The 25,892-nt window shown below is 44.5% G+C and overlaps 1 protein-coding gene across 6 annotated transcripts in view; it reads right to left on the reverse strand.

Moving 5' to 3' along the window:
• The window catches only part of RBMS1 (RNA binding motif single stranded interacting protein 1), a 175,602-nt gene that overhangs the window by 56,195 nt on the left and 93,515 nt on the right, over nucleotides 1-25,892 (reverse strand). For all 6 annotated transcript variants that reach the window (XM_069733028.1, XM_069733033.1, XM_069733032.1 and 3 more), the window contains 2 exons: nucleotides 14,729-14,787; nucleotides 1,617-1,708 (listed from right to left, as the gene is read on the reverse strand). In XM_069733028.1, coding sequence (XP_069589129.1) covers nucleotides 1,617-1,708; nucleotides 14,729-14,787 — 151 coding nt within the window. The remainder of the gene's footprint in view (nucleotides 1-1,616; nucleotides 1,709-14,728; nucleotides 14,788-25,892) is intronic.

Raw genomic sequence — 25,892 nt, forward strand, 5'->3', positions numbered from 1 at the left:
TTGCGAGCGTATTGGCGCGTCTCACAAAACGGGTGTTCTGGGGTATAGGTCTTCAGACTTAAGTAAAAAAATATATATATTTGTTACCCTTCCCCATCCCAGTCTTACTTGGATCCCATTGGACGTTAGCATGTCAGAAATGGCCCACTCAGCCAAGGAGTCCATGAAGCCATCACCAGCTATGGCAGATCACCGACTTGACTAAGTATTTCCAGTGCGCCGACACCTTTCACGTGTACCCCTTTGCTCATTTTCATTAATTTATGGTGTTTCGAGGGGCTATCTTATGTGTGTCCTATTGAAGTTGTAGAACATAATGTGTAGGGTACATGCACTGTTCCATTTCTCCAGTAGATATTTGTTCTATCCTCACTTTATGCTTTTACGATCCATAGTACAGTTGTTCGATCATCATTTCTCATCCTCGGCTACTTTTAGGGTTAGTTGAGTAAAGGTTACGCAACCGGTGTTTGGCCGAGACGTCCAATCTCAACTTATTGTAGACTCACGTTTGGACAATCAAAACGCCTTTGATAAGTTGATCAAGTTCTTATTCAACTGACAACAATTCCTTATGACCTCATCATACACATGCATGCTTGTTTTTGTGCTTTCAATAAAGAGAAGGAGGGGCAAGTCGCTGCCGTAAACTTATGGAGGCGGCTTATCTACTTTTAGAACAAGAAGGTTTGGAGATGTTGAAACTCCCCATGCCAGATAATTTTTTTCTCGCCCACAACATTTGTCAAACACACGTTGAACAAACATTATTGGACAGTCAGCCAGGACTGCAAAAATTAGCGGGCTGAGTCCAATGTGTACGGTCAACTTCACCCGAAGAGTAAACTTCATAAACAAAGACCCTTTTAGAAGACTTGTAGGTGATCTGTTCCCCTTTTAAAGCAAAAAGAGAGGACCAGATCTTTACACAACAAATAGAAGGACTCCCTAAGGAAATATAATGGACTGTTTTCTTCCCCTTTGTGCCTAGATCCTAGAATTTGTTTTAAATAAAAATTAAGGAAGAACAAATTTTCCATATACTGCACAGACCCCTTGTGAGGTCAATGAGGCCTAACATGCCATCTCAAAAATGTTAACAAAATAAATATTTTTCAAAAAAAAGCTACGGTACATAAAAAATTCTGGACATCAGTCCACAATGGTCTAGCCTGACCACCAACTTGGACAGCCAACATTGTGCTCATGCCCCAATACTATGAGATCCCACCTTTTGTACTCAGGGTGTCGTAGAAGTTGCTGTTTCTAATTAATGGACAAGGTTTAAACCAATGGTTTTCAAATAAAGGCCCTTAGAAAGAGCCACATTGCCTTGGTTTAGGTTTCCGTTGATGCCACAGAGAAGAAAATCGATCAAGGAACGTAAAATTCTTAAGTCATATTTATCAAAAAAGACGGGAAAGTCAGGACGGTACGAAGAACGACAAAGCCACGTCTCCAACCACTGGAGCCCCTTATTAACATCATTTTAAAAAAAGTGTCCAACTGGGAGCAAAAACACAAGAAAAGAGACATGTTTACAAAGGAAACAGAAGCCAGTGTATCCCCCGACACCTCTCCAGCAGGGAAAGAGCTCGACACTTATTGAAAGGTACCTTTGCCATCTGTGCTTGGACTCCAGTTGCCTTCAGAGCCGAGACCGCTTTCTGAGCAGCTGCCGGGCTGTCAAAGTCTACAAATCCATAACCTGCGGATCATAAACATGACAATTTATACACCTATCAAAGGAAGAAGCCTGTGCGCACAGATGCTCGATGCATCACAATTCTGCTGCCTGTCCGTGCAGGCCGAGGTGGAATAAATGAATACTAGTCAGCAACGGAAGCTACAAAAACTAAATGTACCAGTAACTTCCAAACCCAAGTCACGGAGCGAATTTAGAAAACTCAGCGGCTCGTTACGGGCTTGTTCACCCGCTGCATTTTTACCTGCGTAAATATACCTGTTTACAAATACCAACAAAGCCCATGAGAATTATAAAGGCTCAAGCACACGATTTTTATAGTAGAAAAATAAATAAGGCAACCAGCTCTTCTCCTGCTTATAGTAGTCGGTGCACGGACTGCTCATCGACAGGTAATAATTTACCCAAAACGCAAATAAAAATTATAGGTGCCACGACTAAGGATGATGGTTTGCATTTGAAACGTTTTGGGGTTTTTTTCTACTATTTTTCACTCGGATTATGAAACTTTAATTGTTTTAATAAAAATATAAAAAAATTTATTCCCTTGGAGATGGAATTTTTTTGGATAAATATAAGCAGATTTTTCTGTACCAAAAACAAAATGTGAACATAGCCATAGGGTACAAAGTACAAAAAAAAAATTTCAAAGAGATTCAACTACTTCAAAGCGTTGGGATAGAAGGTCAGATGACCCATAATAACCAGAGATGCAAATTATCTGCCCGGTGTTTATTGTAGGGTCGGGCAATTCTCCTGCCGCGTCTGGTTGAGTAAATACACGTATTCTGCATAAAATAACAATTCTGGATCATTAGATCAGTTTTGTGTTGTTAACTCCTAACGGAAATGTATGAATAAACGGTCAACTGGGCTTTACTATTCACTCTGTTACTGGATCTGTGTCCATACAGTCTGGCGCTGTCCAATCAGACATGACCGTATTAAACTGTAGGGACAATTAAGGGAAATGGACAATTTACTCACATTTTCCAGAGGAATAGCACACTTTAGAGGGATTACAATTGCATGGATTTTTTTTCATCCATAGCTTTCCGCAAACTCATCATATTCTTGAAACATGCTATAAAAATCCTCGCATTAATACAACTTGTGAGTTATATTTAGGAACATATAGCATGAACATCTCAAACAAAACCATCAAGTCATTTAAAATTGTGTTAAATTTGTTACATTTTTTTGCAAAAGATCTGATTTGAGCCATGGTTCATTTTCTGAGGATAGCTTTACTTTCAGAAAGCAGTTGACTAGGAGGCACGAGACACCTAGTCCTTCAGCGATAATCTCCTGCTGATAAAACACTGATTTTATTGAAACAGCAACACAGTCTAGTAAGTGACATATTACTGGAATCAGGGTGTCTACCATCATGCTGCTCTCAGATTACATAGTAAAAACCTGCTGACAGATTCCCATTAAATTGTTAACAAGAGATATTGTTAAATGTAAAAATGTTTGATAATTTTCTATCCAGATCATACAAATGCTAATATTTGGATATTTCCTATGGGAAATAATGCACGTAAATATAAAAGAATTTCCTTCACTGACTTATAATCAAGCGCTTCCGATCCAGATTTAAATAGAACCGGTCACAAATTGTGCCATATTTTACCAGGAAAAAACAAAAAGTTGCATACGGCATTTTTACACTAGCCATGTTCAAAAGGGTTGGTACAGTCCATCGTCAGGAGCACTCCGCTCCTGTGCCTCCCAGATTCTTGGGCTCTTGAAGATGATAATGATGACTAGTTGCATGGCTGCACTGCTAACCCACACTGTGCACCACAAATTCAGCAATGGTGGCTTTGGCTCTGCTGCACTGGTTGAGCACCAGGGGGCTGAAGGTAGCTGGATCTATTGGTTCAGAGCATCACTTACAAGCTCTATAGCAAAAGAGCTTGCAAGTGCTGTGCTCTATTCCTAGTAGGCTGGCCACCTCTGGAAGACAGTAGAGATCGCCTTTAATGAGCTGTAAATTATAAAATTTTACATCCCTACGTTCTTGAGAATGGATAGGATCATCAATTAGAAAAAAAAAAAACTTTTTACAATTCTCACGGTGATCTCATTGGGGTCATCGGAGTTCATCATCCCGCCTCACAGTGAACTTACCGTGGAACGCAGCTTCATTGACAGGCAGTAACCTCTATGACGCCACCACTGGTCGCACTCGCAGCAGCTCATTATGTCCTGGTTTTCAGCGTGAACGGTCGCATCATGGCACCGTTCATTTTGAAAATCAGATGTCGCAGGGATGAATTACAGTGTAGGACAGTATGGATTATCTTCATGTCGGACAGGTGAGTGATATGGTTGTTTATTTTTGCTTTTTTACAGGGGACATGGGCTTCAATGGATTAGGTGTAAAGGCGAGTAACATTTTTATTTTTAAATAAATATGTAATACAGTGTGTTACGTTTTATTTCAAATAAAGGATTTTATTCTTGCGGTGTGTTTATTTCAATACTTACTATGAGGTTAGTAATGGGGTGTCTTATAGATGCCTTTCTATCACTAACCCCTGGTCTTGATGTCAGCTGACAATACACAGGTGACATCAACCCCAACCCTAATACCCCGCTTGCCACCACCACAGAGCAAGTGGGAAGTGTGAGGCTAAGCACCAGATTTGGCGCATCTTAAGCGCCATTTCTGAGCCGGTTGAAGGCTGATGTTGGAAACCTGAGGGGGGGGGGGGCAATATCTCTGACCCCTTCCCAGGCTATTATTATCAACCCACAGCTGTCACTTTAGCCTTTGCTGGTTTGAATTTATAGAGGGACCTTACGTCATTCTTTTTTTTTTTCTGGGGTCCCTGGTAAATTCACCAGTAACGGCTACTGTGAGTTATTATTAATAGCCTGGGAACCTTTTGTGAGATTATCCCCTTTTCCAGATTATTAACATCAGCCCCCAGCCGTGGGCTTTACCTCTGCCAGTTATGAAAATTGCGCAGGAGCCCAGGCCATTTTTTTTTTAATTAAATTCTTTATTTTACACAGGAGGGACACAGCTGCTACTGAACACAACTCCCATCCATGTCACCTGGTCACGCGAATCTCCGGGACACCAAGCGACAATGATGAGAGCTGCCTTCAGCAGCCGGCGCCTGGGAACAGCGTGAACGGTACCGCTTTTTCAAAGGTGCCAGTATGTATCACACTGATGACACACGGATGTCATCCGTGTGTGGCACAAATTTTGTCCGTGTGAAAAACCTGACGTGCGCACCACCATTGAGTATAATGGGTGTGCATGTGTCCACATTTGAGGCCTTTAAAAAAAAAAAAACGCATATGGACACAAAAAATGGCCGTGTGAAGGGGCCTAAAAAATAGTCATTGGGGTTAGCTGGGTATGTAATTAGCAAAATGCTCTGTATGGAAGCTATATAGTAAATGTGAACATCGCCTTACTTGGCCAAAGACTTGTCTGGTATGGGTGGAGGGGAATGGGCACCATGCATGACAGTAGTCACCTAGCTCTAACCTAAAAATTAGCGGGACAATCGTTATGTTCTACCGCAAGAAATGTCATACATTGACCACGCAAATAGTTAAAAGGCAAAAAAAAATGGGAGGCAGCACAAGAGTCCTAAACCGGAGCACTAACAACCATAATGAGCGGCTATGTAAGTGACCAAGATAAGCCACCGCGGAGGCACTGTCAGGAATAATTGCAGGATTGGTGCCGACATGGTCAATTAAAGCCATAGTGCCAATTACTCGTCAATTCCAAGGACAGCAGCCAAATCTATACGGCTGGATAGAGCTGCAGCTTAATATTTAACATTCAGAGAATGGCCGTGCTGCAATACATCCCAGTGCCGAGGAGGACTCTAATTAAAGGGAAAATTTACTGCAGAGGGAAGACTAAATCGGCCAACTCAGATGTCTGCTCACAACGCCGCTTTTTCATATTGAAAGAAATGACAACTGTGTGTATTAATGTCAGCCCTTAAAGTTCCCGAAATGCGTAGTCATATTCCAACATCGTGCATCTCTCCTCTGAGGTAAAAAAAAAAAAAAAAAAAAAAAAAGCACAGTAAGGCTATGTGCACACGTTCAGGTTTTTTCGCATTTTTTTTGCGGTAAAAACGCTATAAAAACTCATTAAAAACGCATACATTATGCATCCTATCATTTAGAATGCATTCTGCATGTTTTGTGCACATGATGCGTTTTTTTTTTTCCACGGAAAAAAAAAGCATCACGTAAAAAAAAAAAGCAGCATGTTCATTAATTTTGCGGATTTTCTGCATTTTTCCCGCTACTCTATGCATTTCGGAAAAAAACGCACCAAAAACGCATCAAAAACGCATGAAAAAAACCGCATGCGGATTTCTGGCAGAAATGTCCGGTTTTTGTCAGGAAAATTTCTGCAAGAAATCCTGACGTGTGCACATAGCCTACTTACAGTAAAGTTTAAGATTCCGATGCTTGCACGAAAGAAAAGTTATATAGAAGTCAAGTAATCTGTAAAAAAAACAAACAAAAAAAAACGGTAAAAAGAAGATCTGCCCCTGGGATTGAACCCTTACAATTATTGCATTGATAGGCCATCATATGCCCAATTGGGTGCCATATTGATGCCATACATGGGTGTCAGCTAACTTGTATTTTGAGCAAGACCAAACAAATAAAAATCTATTATTACCGGTAATCCCTAAAGTGTATTTGTCACATACGGTAGATTGATGGACCTTTGACCACTGAGGTACCCACTGATCTCCATAACAGGAGATGGCATGCCTACAGCTACCCCATCACTTTATGGGTTGCCTGGGATCATTTACCACCAAAAATTAATGGGGCAGAGTAAGGTACACCTAAAAGACCACCATTCAACTCAAACAAGGGACAAGTGGCGCCCCATTCGGGGGATAAGCGAAGGTCTCAGCAAATTGTATACAAATTGAGATTCTGGTTTGACATATTGCAAGGCTTGTTAAAAAGTGTCGATATTGACTTTTAGGATTGCTACATCCAATAGGGGGCACTAGAGTTCCAAACCTCTTTCAGAAGAGGCTATATGCGTATTTAATTTTCCAGAGGAGAATGCCATGGTCTATATACTTCCACTGGCAGGTCGCTCTCCACAAGGTGAGACGTAATACATTTTTATTTAACAAAAAACCCTCACAAGAATAAGGTCCAAACCTGAACGTTTGTAAGATGGCAGTGAATGGAATAATTAAATATACACACTCAGATGTCTAGGAAGCGGAGATATGATGAGCTATTGGAGCGGACTCCGTCCGTGTCATGGATGGATTATGGCGGTTACCAGTGATTGATTGTGATATTATTCCGTTATGTAGAAAAAAAACGGGTTATATGTTCTCTTCACGTTCCATGCTCTCCGATTACGAGCAGGCACCATGTCTACAGCAGCTCTACAATGTGAAGATGCCCTCAAAAAACTTCCTAGACCAATGAGAATGTGTCTCAATGTATTTAAGATTACTGATCTCAAACTTTAAAAAAAAAAAAAAAAAACTTTTGAAAAAAATTTTTCTGATCACTTGCAAAACTTTCTGCATTTGCCTCCCACTGAAGAACTACTGCAGAAATTAGCGGTGCCCCTGCAGGAAGTCTTCTGCTGCTTACTCATGGCTAAATGGCGAAATCAAAATCATCTGACCGAATTCTTTCCCTTGCCCAGACCCCTCTCTTCTAGCCAGGAACATGACGCCGCCATAGTATGCAAGGTCTATGTCTCCCGCCCACGTCACTGTGACAAGATCTGCTTAAGACATGGTTAAAGTGACTGGGTTAACTCCGAGGCTTCGCGTGATGAGCGCCTGGGAAAGGAGAGGTCAGGAATGATTACACGGCTAAGAAACAGGAAAAAAAAAAAAAACAACTTCTGCTGTGCCTTTTGAAGAACACAACATAATAGCCAAGGAGAGCGCGTAATTAAATAACGCTTAAATTGACCCCTTCCTTATTAGCCCAGCCAATTTGCACAATGTGTAATCCTGTCAAAGTTTTAAGACTTTTAAATGGTCTCCGAGACAGCGAGAGAGAAAAATACGCCTTTCCTTAATGAGCAGAGCACTTTTGACCTGTGCCGTATACTCTCAAATTCTGACAGTATACGGCAACTTTCTGAACAACAATATAAAATGCGCAGGACTGGTTTTTCAAATATATCTCTGCCACTTTCAGCTAATATCTCTGATATCTAAAAACAAACAAAAAAAAAATAATTTTTCAAACCTTTCTGTAAACGAAACATATACCATAAACTGGCCTTTGACACATTTGTCATTTGATCAATAAGAGTGGACTGCTATGATCTTCAGCACCGCAACAATAGACTGAACAGATCTAAGAGTGCCGTCTCACAGTGGCACTTTGGTCGCTACAACGGCACGATCCGTGACGCTCCAGCATCGCACCATTATCGCTCCAGCGTCGTAGACTGCTATCACACTTTGCAATGTACGACGCTGGAGCGATAATTTCATGACGTATGTGCGATGTAGAAGCCGTTGGTTACTATGCGCACATCGTATACAATATCGTGCACACCTTTGTTACACCATGCGATCATGCCGCCACAGCGGGACACTAGACGACGAAAGAAAGTTTCAAACGATCTGCTACGACGTACGATTCTCAGCGGGGTCCCTGATCGCAGGAGCGTGTCAGACACTGCGAGATCGTAAGAATATATCGCTGGAACGTCACGGATCGTGCCGTCCTAGTGATCAAAATGCCACTGTGTGACGGTACCCTAAGACATTAAATGGAGATGACAAGAAAAGGGAAAGGCAAAAACCAATCGTAAAAACGAAAAATAAATTATTATTATTATTATTATTATTTATATAGCACCATTGATTCCATGGTGCTGTACATGAGAAGGGGTTACATACAAGTTACAAATATCACATACAGTAAACAAACTAACAATGACGGACTGATACAGAGGGGCGAGGACCCTGCCCTTGCGGGCTTACATTCTACAGGATTATGGGGAAGGAGACAGTAGGTTGAGGGTTGCAGGAGCTCCGGTGTTGGTGAGGCGGTAGCTCCGGTGTTGGTGAGGCGGTAGCTCCGGTGTTGGTGAGGCGGTAACTCCGGTGTTGGTGAGGCGGTAGCTCTGGTTGCATAATGTAACACAAACCTTAAAAAAGGAATCTGTCAGGGGGATCAACCATTTGATTGTGGGAGGTGGGACCAATGTAAACCCAAAAATTTGAGGTCATCTGTGTAGAAGAGGTGATGCACATGCATGACCTGATGACCAGTTCTCCTCTATAGGGCTGACGGAGCGTCCATCTCCAATAGTACCATAGACTTGAATAATGATGTGATTGAGCACGCGCTAACACTTATTTCACGCAGGCTTTAGAGACCAAACTGAAGCAAAAATAAAGACTCTACTCAGGGCCGTATTTGCCACTAGGCACTTGAGGGCACGTGCCTAGGGCGGCGGGATGCGGGGGGGCGCCCTTGAGCTAGGTTTTTTCTTTTTTTTTATTTTTTTTTTTTTATAAAACTCCGGGGTCAAGTTTCCGCCCCCCCTCCTCCCTCCCTCCTTCCCGCCCCCCCCCTCCTCCCTCCTTCCCGCCCCCCTCCCTCCCTCCCTGAAGACGTAATACTCACCTTCCTCCAGCGGTGGCTGCAACTGCGTCTCAGCGCCTGCAGCGCGTCCTGTCTTCAGCGGTCACATGGTACCGATCATTAAGGGTGATGAATATGCGCATATTCATCACCCTTAATTAGCGCTACCATGTGACCGCTGAAGACAGGAAGGAAGACGCTGAGATGCCAGGAAGTTCTGTGCTGCGCGCCGGTGAGAGGTAAGTATGACAGGGAAAAAAAGTGGGGTGCCGTGCACACAGGGGGGAAGGATGGGGAGCCGTGCATACAGGGGAGAAGGATGGGGAGCCGTGCATACAGGGGAGAAGGATGGGGAGCCGTGCATACAGGGGAGAAGGATGGGGAGCCGTGCATACAGGGGAGAAGGATGGGGAGCCGTGCATACAGGGGAGAAGGAAGGGGAGCCGTGCATACAGGGGAGAAGGAAGGGGAGCCGTGCATACAGGGGAGAAGGATGGGGAGCCGTGCATACAGGGGAGAAGGATGGGGAGCCGTGCACACAGGGGAGAAGGATGGGGAGCCGTGCATACAGGGGAGAAGGATGGGGAGCCGTGCATACAGGGGAGAAGGATGGGGAGCCGTGCACACAGGGGAGAAGGATGGGGAGCCGTGCATACAGGGGAGAAGGATGGGAACCGTGCACACAGGGGAGAAGGATGGGGAGCCGTGCACACAGGGGAGAAGGATGGGGAGCCGTGCACACAGGGGAGAAGGATGGGGAGCCGTGCATACAGGGGAGAAGGATGGGGAGCCGTGCATACAGGGGAGAAGGATGGGGAGCCGTGCATACAGGGGAGAAGGATGGGGAGCCGTGCATACAGGGGAGAAGGATGGGGAGCCGTGCACACAGGGGAGAAGGATGGGGAGCCGTGCACACAGGGGAGAAGGATGGGGAGCCGTGCACACAGGGGAGAAGGATGGGGAGCCGTGCACACAGGGGAGAAGGATGGGGAGCCGTGCACGCAGGGGAGAAGGATGGGGAGCAGTGAACGCAGGGGAGAAGGATGGGGAGCCGTGCATACAGGTTAGAAGGATGGGGAGCCGTGCACGCAGGGGAGAAGGATGGGGAGCCGTGAACGCAGGGGAGAAGGATGGGGGAGCCGTGAACGCAGGGGAGAAGGATGGGGGAGCCATGAACGCAGGGTGGGAGGATGGGGGAGCCATGAACGCAGGGGAGAAGGATGGGGGAGCCATGAACGCAGGGGAGGATGGGGAGCCATGAACGCAGAGTGGGAGGATGGGGGAGCCATGAACGCAGAGTGGGAGGATGGGGGAGCCATGAACGCAGGGGAGAAGGATGGGGGAGCCATGAACGCAGGGGAGAAGGATGGGGAGCCATGAACGCAGGGTGGGAGGATGGGGGAGCCATGAACGCAGGGTGGGAGGATGGGGGAGCCATGAACGCAGGGGAGAAGGATGGGGGAGCCATGAACGCAGGGGAGAAGGATGGGGAGCCATGAACGCAGAGTGGGAGGATGGGGGAGCCATGAACGCATGGGAGAAGGATGGGGGAGCCATGAACGCAGGGGAGAAGGATGGGGAGCCATGAACGCAGAGTGGGAGGATGGGGGAGCCATGCTTGCAGGGGAGAAGGATGGGGGAGCCATGAACGCAGGGTGGGAGGATGGGGGAGGCATGAACGCAGTGTGGGAGGATGGAGTATAAATATGGAGTATAAATACTGGGCCCTATAAGGGGGACACAGTGTGAGAGGACAGTGTGAAGAGGGGACCGGTATAGAAAGGAGAGGTCAGTGTGAAGAGCATGTACCATAAGAGGGACAGTGTGGGGGTCATACTTTGTGCAGACAATATAGTGAGGGGCAATTTTTTATTTGGGAGCATTATAATGACACTTGTATCTTTAAGGGCGTCATGTGGAGACTTTCTGCAAAAGAGCGGCGAAGATGGAAGTCTGCAGAGACGGCTGTGGATGAGAAAAAACTCATCATGGGATCTGGACAAGATGAAGAAAAGGAGAACGGCTCCAGAGGCGACGTCATCTATCAGGTACCTGGATGTAAATGTTATTTGTGATGCTAACTCTCATGTTTTTATATATGCTAGGAGATTTAAAGGGACACTGTCACCTGAATTTGGAGGGAAAAATTTTCAGCCATAGGGGTGGGGTTTTCGGGTGTTTGATTCACCCTTTCCATACCCGCTGGCTGCATGCTGGCTGCAATATTGGATTGAAGCTCATTCTCTGTCCTCCGTAGTACATACTGTACCTGCACAATCTGCAATCTTGCCTTGTGCAGGTGTGTACTATGGAGGACAGAGAATGAGCTTCAATCCAATATTGCAGCCAGCATGCAGCCAGCGGGTAAGGAAAGGGTGAATCAAACACCCGAAAACCCCGCCCCTATGGCTGAAAATTGTTCCCTCCAAATTCAGGTGACAGAGTCCCTTTTAAAGGGGATGTCCAGGCTTGTGATGAGTCTGCAGTCATTCTTTGTGACTGCAGACTTCTGAATTCTCACAGTGCACACTGCACGCTGTCAGGATTCTCTCATGCTGGGGATTTACATTAATGCGATCATGTGCTGACTAGACATGCGTGACCTCCGTCAATGAAAATGAACTGAGCGAGGCCAGGCACATCTAGTCGGAATGTGGTCAGAAGTATACAAATCACATACTTGTGCTGACATGACTGTCCACCGGCAAGGGAGAATCCTAAAAGTGTGCAGTGCATGCGTTGTGAGAATTCAGAAGCTGCGATGTCAGGATTCAGCTCTGCAAGTTCCAGTAGTCGTCACATGGACACGTCACTCATATGCGATTTTCAGACTTAGAGTATGTGTCCACGTTCAGGATTGCATCAGGATTTGGTCAGTATTTTACATCAGTATTTGTAGCCAAAACCAGGAGTGGGTGATAAATACAGAAGTGGTGCATATGTTTCTATTATAGTTTTCCTCTAAGGCTATGTGTCCACTTTCAGGATGGCCGGCGGTATCGCCGGAGCGGCTTAGCCGCTCTGCGGTAAGCCCCGCCCCCTTTCTGGGACGCGATGATGCCGGATGTGTTCACAGCACACATCCGGCATCATCGCACCCCACCATAGCGCCCTGTGCTATATCTTGCGGCGACGCAGCATGTCCGGAGTCGCAGGGCCACCGCGTGCGTGTTACCACGCATAGTGGAGACGGGATTTCATTAAATCCCCTCCACTATGCTGTAACATCTGGACGCTGCGTGTTTGACGTTGCGGCTCTATGCAGCGTCAGACACGCAGCGTTTCCTGCACGTGGAAACAGACCCTAATTGTTCCACTCCTGGTTTTGGCTTACAAATACTGATGAAAAATCCTGACCAAATCCTGATGCAATCCTGAACGTGGACACATACTCTTATGGTCCTGTGACAACGAGCTTCTCTTCTGCTTCTCTTAGTTTTTCACTGAACATTGAGAGCATTAGGGAGAGGAGCTCGTGGGCACATGACTGAGTGTGCAAATCACATATGTCCTTGGCGGAGGGGGGGCACCAAAATGAATTCTTTCCCCGGGTGCCAGAAACCCTAGATACACCTCTGCCGGTATCCTACTGCAAGCGGCGATTACCGGGTCCGGTGGAGGGAGGTCTGTGCACAGGCAGTGAGGCAGGGACTGAGGGTGTGCACAGAGAGGATGGAGACCCGGACACTGCCCGTCCCAGTCTACGCCGTAGCCTAGAGCCCTCATTATCATAGGAATATGTCAGTTAATAAATTGCTTTTCTGAAGCTTTATAGTGTAGTTATAGGTCAGGGAGGGTTGGATAGGGATGAGCTAGCAAGGTGCAGGGACAGGTAGTGATGGCTACTTGCGAACATGTGCGGCAATTGCGGTTTTGCACTTACGATGATACATAAAACACTGCTAGTAGTGTTTTTTCTCATTGCTGCAAGTACCGCATTTGCCGGATGGCGGCAAAACCGCAAGTGCCGCACATGTCTGTAAGTCCCATAGGGAATGAATGAGGCCGAACGCAGTGTTGCCCTAAGTGATCCATTACGCGGCAGATGCGGAAAAACTGTCGGATCTGCTGCAAAAGGCGACTTTCACATCAGCGATTTTTGCCAAAGTCACTGCCGATAGTGTTATACTCACCAAAGGGGGAGGCAGCACTAAAAGTGCCTAGGGCAGCAGAAACTCTAAATACGGCCCTGACTCTACTCAACAGACCCTGTTTACTGACACAGGGGGTCCACCAAATCTTCAAAGATTTATAAAAGTTTGGTAACAAAAAGCCCAGCAAAAGTGACAAATCTATAGACAGAGGCTCTAAGCATAAGAATAAGCACCGCTGTGAACACAGCCTATACCAAAACAGAACAGAAAAAATGAGAAATACAAGTGTGCACGTTCTAACCTAAGAAAAAACAATCCGCTTTATTTATAGATCTGTAACCAGTAATGGAATTCTCCAAAAGCTTAAAAAAGGATTCTGCAGTTTTTCCAGAAACACCACCATGCGTGTCCATAGGCCGAACTAGGTATTGTTACTCATATCAATTTACGTAAATGGTGCCGTAACCTAGGAGAATACACAACCTATGGACAGACGTGGAACTTCTAGTCCTGATAACTCATCTATTTACCGGATAGACAGTAAATGTAGGATTCCTAGAGGTCCATGTCATTTGGCCTCCAAGTGGTTAGAGAACCGAGTATTGTCATTGAAAATTTACATTAAAAAAAGACCTCAAACGACTAGGATATGATAAGAAAAAAAAAGGTTTGGCTCTTGGAGGTGGGGGTCGAATTATCAAAAGAGAAGACTTCCCACATCTTTAAGTGGTTAACAGGTCTTTCATTTCAGGTCTTTTTTTTTTCCCTCAAAACAAACTACAAATATTCTCAGCTCTGTAGTCGTACCAAAGTGGCCAAGTCATCATGGGCAAACTAGACATTTTGGTGGCAATTTAAAGTCTGGAAAACCTGGAAGACTGGCCCTGGTGTGCAGTAATAGTTGCTGGAATGGACAAATTGATTACTTTGTCAGACATGTTGGGAGAGAATTTTTTTTTCTTTTTTAGAAATATTTTAGCTTATGGAAAAATCCAGTCTACATTTAGGGAAATCGGTAATCATGTTTCATTGGTCTAGTGCCGAAAGCATCTGCAGAGCATGTTAATGTTTTATTACACTCAAGCCACCTTCTTGCAGGTGGGTTGGCTGGTCGCCCCTTTGTGAGCGCACATGTACCGGAGATGTAACGGCCCAATAATCCCATATCACCTGGTGTTGCCTGTAGACAAATGTCTGCAGCCAGTAGTAAAAGCCACAAGTGCTACATTACATTCAATACATTTTATAGGCGCAGACCTTGTTCTGAAATTGCAGCTCCTGCTTGGATTTTAGGAGAGCGGAGCAATGTTTCATCACCTCAGACACTCACCTTTACATTTGTTTGTAGTCTTATCCAGAATGGCCTTCGTGGAAACAATCTTGCCATATCTGAAGATAGCAAAAAAAAAAAAAAAAATTAGCATTGAGTAATGCAATAAGTCAGAATACTTATACTCATAGGTCCAATACTTATTTCCAATATTCTGTCCATTTTGAGATTACAAAATCAAAATGATCCACTTATATGACATTTGACGGAAATCTAGCCGTAATCAATTTTTTAGCTGGATCCAAAAAAAATTTAGCATGCACAACTTTTTTTTACTTTTTTAGTCTAGCCAAAAAAAAAACACATGAACATGAACACTGAAGTCTACGGGAAACTGATAATAATGGATGGTCATTAGTGATGAGCGAGCGTCCTTGGATAACACCTTATGCTTGAATGCTAGTTGAGTGACTTCGGCGTGCTCTAATACTATGTTCTAGTCCCCGCGGCTGAATGTCTCGTGTCTGTTCGACAGCCGCAAAACACGTAGGGATTTCCTGTTTGTTAGGCGATCCTAGCATGTGTTGCGGCTGTTGAACAGCGTCGAGACATGCAGCCGCGGGGACTAGAACATAGTATTCGAGCACGCCAAAGACACGCTGTTAGCACACGAGCGTGCTCCGGATAATCCCTTATCCGACCACGCTCTCTCATTACTAATGGTCATCTGTTGTGTCTTCCATTAACGGTTCCATGTTTAAAATACTTTGCATAGCCAGAAAACTCCAGGTGATCAGATCCATCTAGTAAAAATGGATGTAAAAAGGAAACCAAAGTGGGCATCCATTTTTGTTTCATTTGTGACTAGTGATGAGCGAGTGTACTTGTTGCTCGGTTTTTCCCGAGCACACTCGGGTGACCTCCGAGTATTTGTTATTGCTCGGAGATATAGTTTTCAATCGCCTCAATTGCCTGATTTTCGGCCTCCAGGTACGCTGAATACATGTGAGGAAAGCCTGTTTGTTAGGGAATTCCAACATGTATTCAGCATATCTGGAAGCCGTAAATCATGCAACTGAGGCGATGAAAACTATATCTCCGAGCAATAACAAATACTCGGAGGTCACCCGAGCGTGCTCGGAAAACCCGAGCAACGAGTATACTCGCTCATCACTATTTGTAACGGATTCCAGTTTCTTTTTTATTACGGTATCATTTACAAACACAATCCGACATGTGAACAGAGCAGAATATGAAGGGTAATCACAGCCATAAACCTAATCATTTGCAGAAAGTTCTCCTGTGCGACAATTAAGATTTCCACATTTTTTCTTTTAAGATGCACATTTATTCCATAGAACATGAGATAAGATGTTTCTCGACACTTATTGAAGCTCAGAATCAGACAAAAAAAATAAAAAAATTTAATTTTAAATGTTTTCTTGGCTAATTTGAGACCACTAACCATATCTGAAAAACATATGACAGGTGGGCAATATTAGAGATGTCACCTGTGAAATTTGCTCAGCTAAAATTCACAGTGGATTATAGTACCAAGCAAGTGAATGGGATTTCACAAAATCTTATCCACATGGTGTAGACATTTTCCATGGATAATCTGACCAAAGGAGCATTTTTAAAAAAATCCTTGACATGACCATTCTGTTGCAGATTTCCACCATTCAATTCGATACGAAAGAAGAAAAATAAAAGTCTGCAAGCAACCATCAGATCAGCTGCCAACATGTAGATGACTGAAAATCAGTTATACCCTTAGGCCTCATTCACATGACTGTAATGTGGGAGCATCATATTATGGTCACAAATCGTGCCCTGAAGTCTGACGGGAACTAACAGCATCATAGATCACTAGGACAATGTTAGCTCAGGTCATAAAACCTGTGTTTGAGCTGGGACCTGCAGACGTGATCGACATGCTAAAATACGCCGGAGTTCCAGCTAATCTGAATGAGCCCCAGGCTGTGACTATACAATGACATTCAGTCGTAGAAGAGTCAAAGTTAAAATATCGCAAGTTAAAAGGCTTATTTCCAAAAAAGTAAGACATGCCCCATCCACACGCTAGGGAATACGTTACTGATCGCTGGGGGTCCCAACTGCTGGGATCAGCACATGGTTATTTCCAGGCGTTCTAGACCAGAGGTCCCCAACTCCAGTCCTCAAGGCCCACCAACAGGTCATGTTTTCAGGATTTCCTTTGCATTGCACAGGTGATGCAATTATTACCTGGGCAAGACTAAGGAAATCCTGAAAACATGACCAGTTGGTGGGCCTTGAGGACTGGAGTTGGGGACCTCTGTTCTAGACGGTCGAGCATGTGCACCTCTGATCCATTCAAGATGGGGCTCTGCATGTTCCAAACTACGATTGCTCAGGATTTCAGTGGTCTGAGCGCCAACAATAGGTTATCCTGTGGGCAAAGGATAGCCATTTAGGGAACGACCCTCGAATCTAGGTTTTTCCTCAATGAAAAACGCAGACTTGGGTGGACCCTGCAACCATTAGAAAATTGTGAACACCGACGATTTTATTTTTTTTGCAGCGAACATAAGGTCACCCATGATCTTGTTGTTTCATATAAGGTAAAATCTCGGGATTTTATTCCCTGACAACATTTTGGTCAGACTATAGCAAGGTCCACATGACCATGGTCATGAAAGATACCACCAATTGTCACCGTGTAACCGCAGGCTAAAAACATTGAATTTAGACTATTGTCCTTCACAAAATATTTTTGCCCATTTACAATGCAAACAAAATAACCCCAAAATGAAGTTTGCTCAGGCATGGAGCAGCAATCGTGAAATGGTTAAATATGCGAACAATGCCTTTTGTAGGTTTCATTTCCTCTTATTACCCTTCCTCAGCAAGATAGGAGTCTGTGAGAAGGCCCAGCCCTACATTCCAGGGCATGTCGCCCAACCCACGTCCGTCCGCTGCTTCACTCTGGATTATACCATTGACAGGAACATGGCTTGTACTCTGTTGTCCTTGTCCACAGGCAGGATAATCCGGAGAAACCAATAGTGATTAATGTTTGCTTCAAATACAAAAGACAATAAGAGAAGCTAATGGCGCTGTGTACACTGCTCCAGTATCTGCCCAATCAGTCAGACTATGCGAGCATCGCATTCCTTGCTTCTTTAAAGATGTTAAAAGGAAAAAAAAAAAAGACACTGTGGCGCAAAGTATACGGGCAATAGTAAAAGCGACAACCACTGGTAACGTAGAAAAGCGCTCGGAGACGTTGTCACCTTCCATCCGCCACATGAAGTCTGAAAGAAACCATGAAATTCCAAGAGATGGAATGTGTCACACATGAAATTCTGAGGGCCAGCTTTGCCATTCTAGTTTACGTAGACATATCTGCTCATCAAACCCAGGATGACTATTACCTTAAAAAAGGGGGTGCTTAAGACTTTCTTAGGCCGGTTTCACACGTCAGTGTCTCCGGTACGTGAGGTGACAGTTTCCTCACGTACCGAAGCCACTGACACACGTAGACACATTAAAATCAATGTATCTGTGCAGATGTCATTGATTTTTTGCGGACCGTGTCTCCGTGTGCCAAACACTGAGACATGTCAGTGTTCGTGGGAGCCCACGGATTACATGGACCCATTAAAGTCAATGGGTCCGTGTAAAACACATACCGCACATGGACGTTGTCCGTGTGGAGTCCTTGTGCCGTGCAGGAGACAGCGCTACAGTAAGGCTACGTTCACATTAGCGTTTTGCGGGGCTGCGTCGGGTACAGCCGCGGCGACACACGTGTCATGCGCCCCTATATTTAACATGGGGGCGCATGGACATGCGTTGTATTGCGTCTTGTGATGCATGCGTCTTTTTTGGCGCAAGCGTCAGGGCGCAGAGGATGCAGCAAGTTGCATTTTTTTTGCGTCCAAAATCATGCCAAAAAAGGACGCATGCGTCACAAAACAATGCGTTTTAGCATGCGTTTCACATCAGTCATGCGTTGCGGCGACGACACTGCGTCCAAAGACATGAATGTGAATGTAGCCTAAGCGCTGTCCCCCCCCACCGGTGCTGAAGCCGCGATTCATATCTTCCCTGCAGCAACGTTTGCTGTAGAGAAGATATGAATAATCGTGTTTAAAATAAATATCCATGTGCCCACCGCCCTCCCACCCCCTATGCGACCCCCCCCCCCCCGTTGTTGTTAAAATACTCACCTGGCTCCCTCGCTGGCGCTGCTTCCTGTCCTGGCTGCATCTTCTCCTGTATGAGCGGTCACGTGGGGCCGCCCATTACAATCATGAATATGCGGCTCCACCTCCCATAGGGGTAGAGCCGCATATTCATTACTGTAAATGAGCGGCCCCACGTGACCGCATACAGTAGAAGGTGCGGCCAGGACAGGCGGCCAGGACAGGAAGCAGCGCCAGCCAGCGAGGGAGTCGGGTGAGTATTTTAACAACAGCGGGGGGGCGCACAGGGGGTGGGAGGGGGGTGGGCACATGGATATTTATTTTAAACACGATTATTCATATCTTCTCTACAGTAAACGCTGCTGCAGGGAAGATATGAATTGCGGCTTCAGCACTAGATGCTGGTGCGTGTGGTACCCAGCACGGTGCGTGTGGTGCCCAGTGGGCACACGGGCGGCACACGTGTGCCACAGAAACGCACCAGCACACGGACACGGATAATTCCGGTACCGATTTTTCCGGTACCGGAATTATCTGGACGTGTGAGACTGCCCTTAGATGTGTGGAATAAACATTATTAAAAAAATCCAAGTACACCACAAGATCTCTAAGACCGGTTGATGGTCTCCTGAGTCATAAACAAGGTTGTGATCTCGGATTAGAAGATCTGTGGTCAATCTTGGAAAGTTGGAAGTGTGAAACCAGCCTAAGGCTATGTGCACACGTTCAGGATTTTTGCGTTTTTTTTTCTGCGTTTTTTTTCGGCCGTTTTCTGCGGAAAAACTGCTAAAAAAAAAAAGCTTACATTAAGCATCCCATCCTTTTAATGCATTCCGCAATTTTTGTGCACATGCTGCGTTTTTTTTCATGGAAAAAACGCATCGCGGTAAAAAATGCAGCATGTTCATTAATTTTGAGGATTTTTTGCGTTTTTGCAGCTATATTATGCATTGGGAAGCCCCGGAAAAAAAACGTGCAATAAAAACGCAAGCAAATTTCCTGCAGAAAAAGTCAGGTTTTGTTCAGGAAAATTCTACAGACATTCCTTAACGTGTGCACATAGCCTAATACTGAAGACCTCTCCTTTCAAAAGGATATAGATAGATGACCGACTCCAGGGACCCCAACAATTAGCTGATATATAGTACAACAGAGGTGGCACAGCTCCATATGTTGTGCAGGGGCAGTGAATGGTACTTACTACAAGCACTACAAGTACATGGAAGAGCGCCTGCAGCGCCATTCACAGCCACTGCACAATGTATACTGTGCTACTTCTGGCATCTTCAATCAGCTGCCGGGTAGGGGTGCCGGACCACTATTGAGCTGATAACAATGACCTTTTTAAACATAGTTCAAATATTACAGGTCCACCCAAGCCCCTTTAAATATATTTTGGGATTAATCAGAAAGTCATAGAAAAGTCTACACCACATTTGTTTTAGTTGGAACATCCAATCTGCAAAAAAAATCTGCAAAACAAACTCTGCTTGGCCATGCAGTTTTGTGGAAAACGAAAAAAGTGCAAAATTATTGGACTTTCTGAATTATTACATGTGAAATTAAGACCAGAATTAGACATGCAGGTTTTGTAGCCTTTTTTTCCCAAATCCAAACACAAGAGTATAAAAAGAGGGTAATAAATGATTATATAAATGGATAATAACTTGTATAAAAGGCAGATAAAAAATGCATTAAAAATATGCAAAACTCCAATCTGAAGGAATACGATATACAGTATATATTTTTAAGTAAATGTATTTAGTCCTGGATTTATGGATAGCTGGGCACACCTGCCTTCTGTTTCCAGGCCACAAGGACTAACGAGATAACACACACAGGAAAAAGCCACCTTTTCCTTCCTCCAGGGATAACGTTGCCGCAAGAACAGAACATAATAAATACATCGGGCCCATTGCATAATTATGCTGCATCGGCAACCATTTTGGGTGCAAACAAATCCGGCAGTCAGCAAGAACAGTGGCAGCATTACAGACCAGGGAGACAGAGCTGCTCAATCGCTGGACTAAGGGAAAATCATATGAAGCAGGAAGAAAAATGACCTTTCCCTCTACAAATACTACAATGCAGCATGGACGGCGTCCGGCATGAGTTACGGCTCTTCTGTTTATTTTTTAATGGTGTAAACAAGTCGTTGCCAAGATATTGATCTCAGTTGGCTTCCAATTATCAATGCAGAGGGCTAAAGAATTTGCTGCAAATTAGGTAAACCAGGGATGGACACAGACAGAAGAGGGCCTCTGTGCAAGGACTGCACAGGTTGCACCTAAGATACATGTCCAACCCCCAAGGTAACCAAGGGGCATTAACGCTGCAATATAATCATGAATGAGTATTGTTAAAAATGCTAATTCAGGATAATCTTGCTGTGTAAACAGGCTGCCGATCACCAGATGGAACCAATTGGCTGTTGCATCATGAAGTCCGTCGTTCTGTGTAAACAGACCCAAAGGCTCTTTGCAACTTCTAACTCACAAAAACACGGACTTTTAATGGTACAGTCACATGAATAGGATTGGGTTGATTAAAGGGAACCTGTCACCCCCAAAATCAATCAAAGGTGAGTGAAGCCCACCAGCATCAGGGGCTTATCTACAGCATTCTGGAATACCGTAGATAAGCCCCCGATGTATCCTAAAAGATGAGAAAAAGAGGTTATATTATACTCACCCAGGGGCGTTCCCGCTGCGGTGCGGTCCGATGGGCGTCGGTCTGGTCCGGGGCCTCCTATCTTCATCAGATAACGTCCTCTTCTTGTCTTCAACCTGCAGCTCCGGCGCAGGCGTACTTTGTCCTGTTGAGGGCAGAGCAAAGTACTGCAGTGCGCAGGCGCTGGGCCTTTCTAACCTTTCCCGGCAGACAAAGTACGCCTGCGCCAGAGCGTGAATACAAGAAGAGGACGTCATTGTAAGAAGATGGGAGGCCCCGGACCGGACTCCCATCGGACCAGACCGCAGCGGAACCGCCCCTGGGTGAGTATAATCTAACCTCTTTTTCTCATCTTTCAGGATACATCGGGGGCTTATCTACAGTATTCCAGAATGCTGTAGATAAGCCCCTGATGCTGGTGGGCTTAGCTCACCTTCGATTTTGGGGGTGACAAGTTCCCTTTAAGTGCTGAGTATTTACCGGATTTATGCATTGCAAAAGTTGTGAAATCTTTGGAGGTTGGGATATTGTGCCTGTGGATTTTCTTTGGAAAATATAAATTACGTTTTTAATTGTGAAAATGCCGAGGACTGCAGTGAAAAACTGCACTATAAATTTCCTGCATATTTGCACAGCAGATTAAAAATTTGGAAAATTTGTGTAAGTGGTAAAAAGACATGAGAGCAAAAACCACCTTAGAGTCCAGGTACGTATTAACATAAAATAACCTGATGATCTCCATGAGGCAGAGTATGGCGTGCGATGTACAGACTGGGTGCAGGCCTCTAGATCCCATATTTGCCTAGGAGGTTGTAAAATTTGGGTTAGGGGACCAACGACGCGGATATGGATTGCAGTCCAGGTTCAAACAACCAAGTTTCCCAAATAAGCACAGGTGGTGACGACAGTGAATTTGGGAAATAGAAAATTCTCTTCCTACTGCTATAACAATTTGGGGTCATCAGGTCTTGACAAAAGGGGCATCGCGAAGAAGAAAAAAAATGTAGCAACAAAAGCAAGCAACATCCGCTTGCGTACATCTATGTAATGAATGGAAAATATAGACAATATTCTTTATAAATTCCAGGTCGTAGCAGACTTGCACTGTGAACTACTTCTCAGCACATGTCCAATACACATTTTAGCCTTGGGCTGTTTTATCAGATTCACCTCCGGTCATATGCACAAGTTCTCATTTTTTGATCTCCCCCTCAGGCAGGAAACGTGACAGATTTGTTAACAATACATCTACGAGTCCTATATTACCATCAATGGCAGCAAATTCTAGGAAATGACAAAATTTGTGTCAAGGTGTAGACATAAAAGAGAATAACAACACGGTTAAGAAAACGCTAAAAAAAAATAAAGCCAGGCCAGAAATCTTGACAACAGCTGAATGTAAAAAGCGTAAATCCAATGCCCATACACTGATTACTTTACTCGTCAGTGGATTTATTGTTATGGATGAATATATCGGTAGCTTTGTGACACAGGCACCCAAAGCGTGGCATTATATTCGACAGCAAGTGAACAGTCGGCTTCTGAAGTTGATGTTGATGTGCCGAAAGCAAGAAAACAGGCGAGTGTGCTGACGACTTCAACATTGTGATGCCGAGAGCACATCCAAAATGGCCGGTGTTGTGGAATATTTCTGGTATGCCGTAATTAGCAGTGAATTAATTCACGGAACAAAAAAGGAGTAGCACACCAACAACAGGGTCATGTGCATACAAGGCTCATTGATCTGAATCTGACCCAAGAAGGCCATACCTCACAGCACACAAGACGTAAAAGGGTCTGCCGCTAGCATTTTAGTGCCAGATATCTCAGGACCCCTTTAGGGATCTTGCGGAGCTCATTTCCCAATGGGTCAAAAGGGGCATAAACCTAGAGAGCACAGTGGTTGTAGATGCACGTGCGCCCTAGAGCCTAGGGGGCCTACAAGGTTCTCACAATGTGAGAAGACTAGAAACTATGGATTTCTGCTGGTAGATTCTGCATTTGGACTGTAAAGCTTCAAGTTAGACATTGTAAGTCAGATGGTTTTGGCATCACAACATGTAAATACACAATATTTTAATATTGTGCTTATTGGCAACTTAACCTGGAGAGCCATCCATATGGCAGGAAAAATGTGCCTGCTGCGTCTTTCCACACTTATTGACTGCCTCGATTAAAAAAAAAAAAAACGAACAAGGTAGTACCTTTCACCCCTCTACTATTGGGATTAATGGACTTCTGGGAAGGAACAACCTGCTACTCTTAATGACATCTCAGAAGAAAAGCAACAATGGCTGTACCTGTAAGCCCCAATACACATGAGAAGGTTATCGGACAAACAATGCTTTGGCCAATTTTTCAGCGGGCAGCCATGTCGGCTATTTCTCCAATACTGAAGGGTGATCATTCAGCCGAGTGTTCCTGTGTTCTCTATGAGAGTTAACGCTAGTTATGTCTGGTGGCGGCTCATTTCCAGAAAAATAAATGTATCGGAAGTATGAAATGGGACATGCCGGACTGTGATCTACCCCAACAATAAGTTGTCCAAGGCAACAGAGCGAGTTCGGCCAACATTAGTTTCATGTGTTCCATCTACCACAAATCTGAAAAATAAAATAGTGGAGTCTGTAATACATGTAGTGATCTATGCTTTAGGTTGGTCAAAAACGTTAGATTTTGCCTCACTACGAGGGAAATCGCTAGAGGGTTTTCATTTTGTTTCGATGCGTCAAGCGGTGCCAGAGGGATTTGGCAGCTTGTGGGAGATTTGGGGGATAATAACAGAAAGCTGAACAAGGGTTCAACCGACAACCAATATTTACATCCAACTATAAAACTTCAGCAATAACACACATAGGATTTACCGCTCCATTCCTCCTCTCAGTACAAGTTTGTTTGCCTTGTTACACCACAGTTAGAGACAATACTACAAAAGGCAAACACCCATATGACTCTCCTAAGGGCAATGTTGCTTGGCAAGCGCAGCTAATTAAGAAATATTACTCTGCTGTCATCTTAATGGGACTCGCCCATTGGACCTCCAAGCAGCTCAGCGCACTCCACATAAATTCAGAGTTATTGGTAAGGGAGGGTGCTGTGTAACGAAGTAGTTAAAAGGCAAAAAAAAAAAAATCATGCGATAAAACCTTAAAATGCAGGAGTGGAAAAATACAACAGAGGTTCCAAATTTGCACTGATAACCACAAGAGAATGTTTTCACTCAAGTTTTTCCAAGAACAGGAAACCGGCAGAGGCCTAGGTATTCAGAATTGGGATAAGTAATGCAATCAGATGTGCATCCCCTCAAAACTGGGAGGGAGAAGGCAATGAGAAGCTATAATACAAATGAAAAGCAGAAAATGGTAATTACAGCCATCAGCGTGAGTAGTTGGACGAGACCCTTGAGCAAGTCTCCTCGTGCCTGCATTAGTATATTAGAAAAGTTAGTCATTGAGTTCCCAAATAGTAAGATCGAGGGGATGTTCAGTGAGGGACACACTTTATACCTTTTTGACCTTTCTTGGCAGAAAGAAGAGGCCCACATTTGACTACTTTTAGGAAACTACCGTACCTGTTAATGGGTAAATACAATAGCAAATATCCTACGAGAATTTTTATTTTTTTTGGAGCTTTCCATCTTTTTTTTTAAGAAGACCTGTCATCTATAAATATGTAATTTTTATTTGTGTAAATGCCACTGTTCTTCTGAATCTGGAGCAGTTTTCCTTTTGTTTCTACGCCTGTCCATTCCTGAGATATGACCCTTGCTTTTAGGATATGCATCAAGTATTTTTAACCAACTGGGTGTGGTCCTCTGAATGGATCATAAAATTCATGCCCACTTGGCTAATATATATGTGCAGGAAAGAGGAGGCCATATCTCAGGCATGCAGAGGCGCCGGAACAAAAGGAACACAGCGCCGGATTCAGGAGAACAGCGGCATTTACACCAGGTTAAAAAATAAAAAATTTGAGGCAAGTGACAGGTTCTCGTTAAATCCCGACATGTCTTCCCAAAGCCCCGTTAAGTCACAGCAGAATTCCTAACATAGTAGGGAGTCAATAGAATAAAAGTGCTGGGGAATTAGTTGTACTAAATTTAACAGTCTCAACAATCAGTGGGTGCCTTCTGCGACCACACCCATAACCGTACAGAGATGCCAAGCTGGAGGGCACGGGCGGGAGCGAGGAGTGAAAGTGAAGGGTGTTTGTGCTCTCTGGTGCAATCTATGTTGGACACAAGAAGAGCATTGTTTCCCAACCCAACGCGTCTCCATGCACAATATCCTTCATTAGGAAACATTTGTGCCATTCTTGCATGTAACCACTGCTGGGAGGAGGAAGGGCTGTGCAGCCGCTCTGTC

This window comes from Ranitomeya imitator, chromosome 7 (genome assembly GCF_032444005.1).
Source record: "Ranitomeya imitator isolate aRanImi1 chromosome 7, aRanImi1.pri, whole genome shotgun sequence".
NCBI lineage: Eukaryota > Metazoa > Chordata > Amphibia > Anura > Dendrobatidae > Ranitomeya > Ranitomeya imitator.